The sequence below is a fragment of the Oncorhynchus tshawytscha genome, linkage group LG16 (genome assembly GCF_018296145.1).
Source record: "Oncorhynchus tshawytscha isolate Ot180627B linkage group LG16, Otsh_v2.0, whole genome shotgun sequence".
Lineage (NCBI taxonomy): Eukaryota > Metazoa > Chordata > Actinopteri > Salmoniformes > Salmonidae > Oncorhynchus > Oncorhynchus tshawytscha.
In genome coordinates, this window is record NC_056444.1 from 87,832,613 (window position 1) to 87,841,894 (window position 9,282).

Sequence of the window (9,282 nt, forward strand, 5' to 3'; positions counted from 1 at the left end):
CACCCCTGCCCTACTGAGCCATTCTGGAGAGAGGGACTCTCCTATATCTTCACCACACACCCCTACCCTACTGAGCCATTCTGGGGAGAGAGACTCTCCTATATCTTCACCACACACCCCTACCCTACTGAGCCATTCTGGAGAGAGAGACTCTCCTATATCTTCACCACACACCCCTGCCCTACTGAGCCAGTCTGGAGGGAGACTCCTATATCTTCACCACACACCCCTGCCCTACTGAGCCAGTCTGGAGAGAGACTCTCCTATATCTTCACCACACACCCCTGCCCTACTGAGCCATTCTGGAGAGAGAGACTCTCCTATATCTTCACCACACACCCCTGCCCTACTGAGCCAGTCTGGAGCGAGACTCCTATATCTTCACCACACACCCCTGCCCTACTGAGCCAGTCTGGAGAGAGGGACTCTCCTATATCTTCACCACACACCCCTACCCTACTGAGCCATTCTGGGAGAGAGACTCTCCTATATCTTCACCACACACCCCTACCCTACTGAGCCATTCTGGAGAGAGTGACTCTCCTATATCTTCACCACACACCCCTACCCTACTGAGCCAGTCTGGAGGAGACTCCTATATCTTCACCACACACCCCTGCCCTACTGAGCCAGTCTGGAGAGAGACTCTCCTATATCTTCACCACACACCACTGCCCTACTGAGCCAGTCTGGAGAGAGACTCTCCTATATCTTCACCACACACCCCTGCCCTACTGAGCCATTCTGGAGAGAGAGACTCTCCTATATCTTCACCACACCCCTGCCCTACTGAGCCAGTCTGGAGAGAGACTCTCCTATATCTTCACCACACACCACTGCCCTACTGAGCCAGTCTGGAGAGAGACTCTCCTATATCTTCACCACACACCACTGCCCTACTGAGCCAGTCTGGAGAGAGACTCTCCTATATCTTCACCACACACCCCTGCCCTACTGAGCCATTCTGGAGAGAGACTCTCCTATATCTTCACCACACACCACTGCCCTACTGAGCCAGTCTGGAGAGAGACTCTCCTATATCTTCACCACACACCACTGCCCTACTGAGCCAGTCTGGAGAGAGAGACTCTCCTATATCTTCACCACACACCCCTGCCCTACTGAGCCAGTCTGGAGAGAGAGACTCTCCTATATCTTCACCACACACCCCTGCCCTACTGAGCCAGTCTGGAGAGAGACTCTCCTATATCTTCACCACACACCCCTGCCCTACTGAGCCAGTCTGGAGGAGACTCTCCTATATCTTCACCACACACCACTGCCCTACTGAGCCATTCTGGAGAGAGAGACTCTCCTATATCTTCACCACACACCCCTACCCTACTGAGCCATTCTGGAGAGAGAGACTCTCCTATATCTTCACCACACACCACTGCCCTACTGAGCCAGTCTGGAGAGAGAGATTCTCCTATATCTCCTGTGTCAACATTTTTTATTATACTCAAGACACATTATCTTCACATATTTTAGATGTTTTTCACAACTCAGGAATCTCAGGAATCCTAACAGGCAGAGAACCAACAAGCTTGTAATTTGAAACAATCCACAGCTATTTATTTAAAAAAGTAAGTGATCCTCGATTTCTGAATGACAAATGATGGCATGTGTGTTCATCACTTATCAGCAGTAGCGTAAATGGCCTGGCAGGTGATGTGTCTGTGTTGATGATCCTCCATTGTGACCTGGTTAAACCCAGAGGCTCTCAGAGCTGCCATGTAGGCCTCGGGTTGCCAGCTCCGTCCAGGGAACTCCCTCCTGGACGCAAAGCTGACCACTCTGCTCAGTCACCATCACACCTCCTATAGTAGAATGATACAGTAGAGATATTGAGTGGTCACCATCACACCAACCCCCACAACAACCCCCACAACAACAGTTCCCACACCAACCCCCACAACAACAGTTCCCACACCAACACCCCACACCAACCCCCACACCAACCCCCACACCAACAGTTCTCACATCAACCCCCACACCAACAGTTCCCACACCAACCCCCACAACAACAGTTCCCACACCAACCCCCCACACCAACAGTTCCCACATCAACCCCCACAACAACAGTTCCAACACCAACAGTTCCCACACCAACCCCCACACCAACCCCCCACAACAACAGTTCCAACACCAACCCCCACACCAACAGTTCCCACACCAACCCCCACAACAACAGTTCCCACATCAACCCCCACACCAACAGTTCCCACACCAACCCCCCCACACCAACAGTTCCAACAGTTCCCACATCAACCCCCACAACAACAGTTCCCACATCAACCCCCACACCAACAGTTCCCACATCAACCCCCCACACCAACCCCCACGCCAACAGTTCCCACATCAACCCCCACATCAACAGTTCCCACAGTTAACCCCCCCACACCAACCCCCACGCCAACAGTTCCCACACCAACCCCCACACACAGCCCCCACACAACAGTTCCCACATCAACCCCTCACAACAACAATTCCCACACCAACCCCCACACCAACCCCCCCCACAACAACAATTCCCATACCAACCCCCACACCAATCCCCCACACCAACAGTTCCCACACCAACCCCCACCCCCACCAACAGTTCCCACACCAACCCCCACACAACAACAGTTCCCACACCAACCCCCACAACAACAGTTCCCACACCAACCCCCACAACAACAGTTCCCACACCAACCCCCACAACAACAGTTCCCACACCAACCCCCCCACACCAACCCCCCCACCCCAACCCCCCAGACCAACCCCCACAACAACAGTTCCCACATCAACCCCCACAACAACAGTTCCCACACCAACCCCCCACAACAACAGTTCCCACATCAACCCCCACACCAACCCCCACAACAACAGTTCCCAGACCAACCCCCACAACAACAGTTCCCACACCAACCCCCACAACAACAGTTCCCACACCAACCCCCCACAACAACAGTTCCAAAACCAACCCCCACAACAACCCCCCCCACATCAACCCCCCACAACAGACCAACCCCCCCACAACAACAGTTCTCACATCAACCCCCCACAACAACAGTTCCCACACCAACCCCCCACAACAACAGTTCCCAAAACCATCAACCCCCCCACCCAACCCCCCAACCCCCCACAACAACAGTTCCCACATCAACCCCCACAACAACAGTTCCCACACCAACCCCCACAACAACAGTTCCCACATCAACATCACCCCCACATCAACAGTTCCCACACCAACCCCCACAACAACAACAGTTGCCATACCAACCCCCACAACAACAACAGTTGCCACACCAACCCCCACAACAACAACAGTTGCCACACCAACCCCCACAACAACAACAGTTGCCACACCAACCCCCCACAACAACAGTTCCCACATCAACCCCCCACACCAACAGTTCCCACATCAACCCCCCACACCAACCCCCACACCAACAATTCCCACACCAACCCCCACACCAACCCCCACAACAACAGTTCCCACACCAACCCCCACACCAACCCTCCACACCAACCCCCACACCAACCCCCACAACAACAGCTCCAACACCAACCCCCACACCAACCCCCACAACAACAGTTCCCACACCAACCCCCACAACAACAGTTCCCACACCAACCCTCCCCTCACCCCTCACCTGGTTTCATGACTCTGTGTATCTCTGCAGCTCCCTTCCTCAGGTCTGGCCAGTAGTAGTAACAATTACAGTGGAACACCTTGTCTACCATATTGTCTGCTAGAGGCATGGCTGCCACATCACACTGATACAGAGACACCTTCCCATTGGACACCAACTCCTTCAGAAGATCACCTGCCATCTAGATGGGTGAGGAGAGGGGGAGAGGGGAGAGGGGGAGGAGAGGGGAGAAGAGAGGGAAGAAGAGGGGATAGGGGAGGAGGAGAGGGAGAAGGAGAGATTATGTGAAGAGAGGGGAGGGGGAGAGGTGGGGAGAAGGGAGAGGAGAGTAGGGGGAGAAAGGAGGAGGGGGAGAAGGGAGAGGGGAGGGAGAGAGGAGGAGGGGGAGAAGGGAGAGGGGAGGGAGAGAGGAGGGGGGGAGAAGGGAGAGGAGAGGAGGGAGGAGAATGGAGAGGAGAGGAGGGGAGAGAGGAGGAGGGGAGAGAAGGGAAAGGAGAGGAGGGGGAGAGAGGAGGAGGGGGAGAAGAGAGGAGGGGGAGAGAGGAGGAGGGGGAGAAGGGAGAGGAGAGTAGGTGGAGAGAGGAGGAGGGGGAGAAGGGAGAGGGGAGGGAGAGAGGGGGAGTGGGGAGAAGGGAGAGGAGAGGAGGAGGGGGGGAGAAGGGAAAGGAGAGGAGGGGGAGAAAGGAGAGAGGAGGAGGGGGAGAAGGGAGAGGAGAGGAAGCAGAGAGAGGAGGAGGGGGGAGAGGGAGGGAGAGAGGAGGAGGGGGGGGAGAAGGGAGGGGGAGGGAGGAGAGGATGGAGAGGGAGAGGAGGGAGGGAGGAGAATGGAGAGGAGAGGAGGGGAGAGAGGAGGGGGAGAGGAGGGGGAGAAGGAGGAGGGGGAGAAGAGAGGAGGGGGAGAGAGGAGGAGGGGGAGAAGGGAGAGGAGAGTAGGTGGAGAGAGGAGGAGGGGGAGAACGGAGAGGGGAGGGAGAGAGGGGGAGTGGGGAGAAGGGAGAGGAGAGGAGGAGGGAGGAGAATGGAGAGGAGAGGAGGGGAGTGAGGAGGAGGGGAGAGAAGGGAGAGGAGGGGGAGAGAGGAGGAGGGGGGGAGAAGAGAGGAGGGGGGAGAGAGGAGGAGGGGGAGAGGAGGAGGGGGGAGAAGGGAGAGGAGAGTAGGTGGAGAGAGGAGGAGGGGGGAGAAGGGAGAGGGGAGGGAGAGAGGGGGAGTGGGGAGAAGGGAGAGGAGAGGAGGAGGGGGGAGAAGGGAAAGGAGAGGAGGGGGAGAGAGGATGTGAGAAAAGCAGTGTTGTAGTTGAGTCACTAAATTACCACCCCTCTAATCACTCATTTACTCTCTCTCTCACCTTGTGCATGTATTTTGAGTAGTCCACTCCTATGAGTCTCCCAGTAGGTTCTGTCAGCAGTGTGGCTGCAGCCTTCAGGCCCAGCCCTGCTCTAACACTGTATCTCCAGGCTGGATCCCAGACAGAGACACCGCACTCTCCTCTAACATCTTGTTGTGATACTTCAGGAACTTAGTGATCAGCCAACCATACACTGACCGGGTGGGATGACCCAACTGCTGCCCCAGCTTCTCTAATAAGATCATCTAGAGGAGAGAGAGTGGGAGAGAGAGTGGGAGAGGAGAGAGTGTGGCAGAGGAGAGAGAGTGGGATAGGAAAGAGAGAGTGGGAGAGGACAGAGAGTGGGAGAGGAGAGAGTGGGAGAGGACAGAGAGTGGGAGAGGAGAGAGTGTGGCAGAGGAGAGAGAGTGGGATAGGAAAGAGAGAGTGGGAGAGGAGAGAGAGTGGGAGAGGAAAGAGAGAGTGGGAGAGGCGAGAGAGTGGGAGAGGAAAAAGAGAGTGGGATAGGAAAGAGAGAGTGGGATAGGAAAGAGAGAGTGGGAGAGGAGAGAGAGGGGGAGAGGAGAGAGAGGGGAGAGGAGAGAGAGTGGGAGAGGAGAGAGAGCGGGGAGAGGAGAGAGAGAGAGAGGGGGGAGAGGAGAGAGAGAGGGGGAGAGGAGAGAGAGGGGGGAGAGGAGAGAGGAAAGAGAGAGGGGAGAGGAGAGAGGAAAGAGAGAGTGGGACAGGCGAGAGAGTGGGAGAGGAAAGAGAGAGTGGGATAGGAAAGAGAGAGTGGGAGAGGACAGAGAGTGGGAGAGGAGAGAGAGAGAGTGGGGGGAGGGAGAGGACAGAGAGGGGAGAGGAGAGAGAGGGGAGAGGAGAGAGAGCGTGGGAGAGGAGAGAGTGGGAGAGGAGAGAGAGCGTGGGAGAGGAGAGAGTGGGAGAGGAGAGAGAGAGGGGGGGAGGAGAGAGAGAGAGAGGGGGAGAGGAGAGAGAGAGGGGGAGGGAGAGAGAGGGGGAGAGGAGAGAGGAAAGAGAGAGTGGGAGAGGCGAGAGAGTGGGAGAGGAAAGAGAGAGGGGATAGGAAAGAGAGAGGGGAGAGGAGAGAGAGAGAGGAGAGAGAGAGGGGAGAGTGGGGGAGTGGGAGAGGACAGAGAGGGGAGAGGAGAGAGAGTGGGAGAGTGGGGGAGGAGGACAGAGAGTGGGAGAGGAGAGAGAGGGAGAGGAGAGGAAAGAGAGAGTGGGAGAGGCGAGAGAGTGGGAGAGGAAAGAGAGAGTGGGATAGGAAAGAGAGAGTGGGAGAGGAGAGAGAGGGGAGAGGAGAGAGAGTGGGAGAGTGGGGGAGTGGGAGAGGACAGAGAGTGGGAGAGGAGAGAGGAGGGGAGAGGAGAGGAAAGAGAGAGTGGGAGAGGCGAGAGAGTGGGAGAGGAAAGAGAGAGTGGGATAGGAAAGAGAGAGTGGGAGAGGAGAGAGAGTGGGAGAGGAGAGAGAGTGGGAGAGTGGGGGAGTGGGAGAGGACAGAGAGTGGGAGAGGAGAGAGAGTGGGAGAGGAGAGAGAGCGGGAGAGGAGAGAGAGTGGGAGAGGAGAGAGAGCGTGGGAGAGGAGAGAGAGCGTGGGAGAGGAGAGAGAGCGTGGGAGAGGAGAGAGAGTGGGAGAGGAGAGAGAGCGTGGGAGAGGAGAGAGGGAGAGGAGAGAGAGAGGGGAGAGGAGAGAGAGAGAGAGAGGGGAGAGAGGAGAGAGAGAGGGGAGAGAGGAGAGAGAGGGGGAGAGGAGAGAGAGGGGAGGAGAGAGGAAAGAGAGAGAGGGGAGAGGAGAGGAGGGGAGAGGAGAGAGAGGAAAGAGAGAGTGGGAGAGGAGAGAGGAGGGGAGAGGAGAGAGTGGGAGAGGAGAGAGGAGGGGAGGAGAGAGGAAAGAGAGAGGGGAGAGGAGAGCGAGCGTGGGAGAGGAGAGAGGGGAGAGGAGAGAGGGGGAGAGGAGAGAGAGTGTGGGAGAGGAGAGAGTGGGAGAGGAGAGAGGAGGGGAGAGGAGAGAGGAAAGAGAGAGTGGGAGAGGCGAGAGAGTGGGAGAGGAAAGAGAGAGGGATAGGAAAGAGAGAGGGGAGAGGAGAGAGAGTGGGAGAGGAGAGAGAGGGGAGAGGGGGGAGGGGAGAGGACAGAGAGTGGGAGAGGAGAGAGAGAGAGGAGAGAGAGTGGGAGAGGAGAGAGAGTGGGAGAGGAGAGAGAGGGGAGAGGAGAGAGAGAGGGAGAGGAGAGAGAGTGGGAGAGTGGGGGAGAGAGGACAGAGAGTGGGAGAGGAGAGAGGAGGGGGAGAGGAGAGGAAAGAGAGAGTGGGAGAGGCGAGAGAGTGGGAGAGGAAAGAGAGAGGGGATAGGAAAGAGAGAGTGGGAGAGGAGAGAGAGGGAGAGGAGAGAGAGTGGGAGAGTGGGGGAGGGAGAGGACAGAGAGTGGGAGAGGAGAGAGAGTGGGAGAGGAGAGAGAGCGTGGGAGAGGAGAGAGAGGGGAGAGGAGAGAGAGCGTGGGAGAGGAGAGAGAGCGTGGGAGAGGAGAGAGAGCGTGGGAGAGGAGAGAGAGTGGGAGAGGAGAGAGAGCGTGGGAGAGGAGAGAGAGAGGAGAGAGAGAGGGGGAGAGGAGAGAGAGAGAGAGAGGGGGAGAGGAGAGAGAGAGGGGGAGAGGAGAGAGAGGGGGAGAGGAGAGAGAGGGGGAGAGGAGAGAGGAAAGAGAGAGTGGGAGAGGAGAGGAGGGGAGAGGAGAGAGGAAAGAGAGAGTGGGAGAGGAGAGAGGGAGGGGAGAGGAGAGAGTGGGAGAGGAGAGAGGAGGGGAGAGGGAGAGAGGAAAGAGAGAGTGGGAGAGGAGAGCGAGCGTGGGAGAGGAGAGAGGGGAGAGGAGAGAGTGTGGGAGAGGAGAGAGAGTGGGGAGAGGAGAGAGAGAGGAGAGAGGAGGGGGAGAGAGAGAGGAAAGAGAGAGTGGGAGAGGCGAGAGAGTGGGAGAGGAAAGAGAGAGTGGGATAGGAAAGAGAGAGGGGAGAGGAGAGAGAGTGGGAGAGGCGAGAGAGTGGGAGAGGAAAGAGAGAGTGGGATAGGAAAGAGAGAGTGGGAGAGGAGAGAGAGGGGAGAGGAGAGAGAGGGGGAGTGGGGGAGTGGGAGAGGACAGAGAGTGGGAGAGGAGAGAGAGGGGAGAGGAGAGAGAGTGGGAGAGGAGAGAGAGGGGGAGAGGAGAGAGAGGGGAGAGGAGAGAGAGGGGAGAGGAGAGAGAGCGTGGGAGAGGAGAGAGGGAGAGGGGAGAGGAGAGAGAGGAAGAGAGAGAGGGGAGAGGAGAGAGAGGGGGAGAGGAGAGAGGAAAGAGAGAGTGGGAGAGGAGAGAGGAAAGAGAGAGTGGGAGAGGCGAGAGAGTGGGAGAGGAAAGAGAGAGTGGGATAGGAAAGAGAGAGTGGGATAGGAAAGAGAGAGTGGGAGAGGAGAGAGAGTGGGAGAGTGGGGGAGTGGGAGAGGACAGAGGGGAGAGGAGAGAGAGTGGGAGAGGAGAGAGAGCGTGGGAGAGGAAAGAGTGGGAGAGGAGAGAGAGGGGGGAGAGGAGAGAGAGTGGGAGAGTGGGGGAGTGGGAGAGGACAGAGAGGGGAGAGGAGAGAGAGTGGGAGAGGAGAGAGAGCGTGGGAGAGGAGAGAGGGGAGAGGAGAGAGAGAGAGAGAGGGAGAGGAGAGAGAGAGGGGGAGAGGAGAGAGAGGGGGAGAGGAGAGAGGAAAGAGAGAGTGGGAGAGGAGAGAGGAGGGGAGAGGAGAGAGGAAAGAGAGAGGGAGAGGAGAGAGGAGGGGAGAGGAGAGAGGAAAGAGAGAGTGGGAGAGGCGAGAGAGTGGGAGAGGAAAGAGGGAGTGGGATAGGAAAGAGAGAGTGGGATAGGAAAGAGAGAGTGGGAGAGGAGAGAGAGTGGGAGAGGAGAGAGAGTGGGAGAGTGGGGGAGTGGGAGAGGACAGAGGGGAGAGGAGAGAGAGTGGGAGAGGAGAGAGAGCGTGGGAGAGGAGAGAGAGAGGGGGAGAGGGAGAGAGAGAGGGGGGAGAGGAGAGAGAGGGGGGAGAGGAGAGGGGGAGAGGGGAGAGGGAGAGAGAGTGGGATAGGAAAGAGAGTGGGAGGGAGAGAGAGAGTGGGAGAGGAGAGGAGAGTGGGAGAGGGGAGAAGAGAGAGAGTGGGAGAGGAGAGAGAGTGGGAGAGGAGAGAGAGTGGGAGAGAAGAGAGTGGGACAGGGAATTTCACTCAGTTACAGTTCATATGAGGAAATCAGACCATTTAAATAAATACATTAGGAGGGCAGGCCTTGGAGGGAAGG

The 9,282-nt window shown here is 57.2% G+C and overlaps 1 protein-coding gene across 1 annotated transcript; it reads right to left on the reverse strand.

Annotated features, from left to right (window-relative positions):
* Window positions 1–478: 478 nt before the first annotated feature.
* Window positions 479–5,282, reverse strand: zgc:194242 (uncharacterized protein LOC100005854 homolog). The gene is given in 5 exon segments (XM_042298616.1): window positions 479–1,800; window positions 1,802–1,820; window positions 3,642–3,822; window positions 4,987–5,075; window positions 5,078–5,282. Coding segments are annotated over 5 exon segments (609 nt in total). The 5' UTR covers window positions 5,232–5,282; the 3' UTR covers window positions 479–1,634.
* Window positions 5,283–9,282: the final 4,000 nt, after the last annotated feature.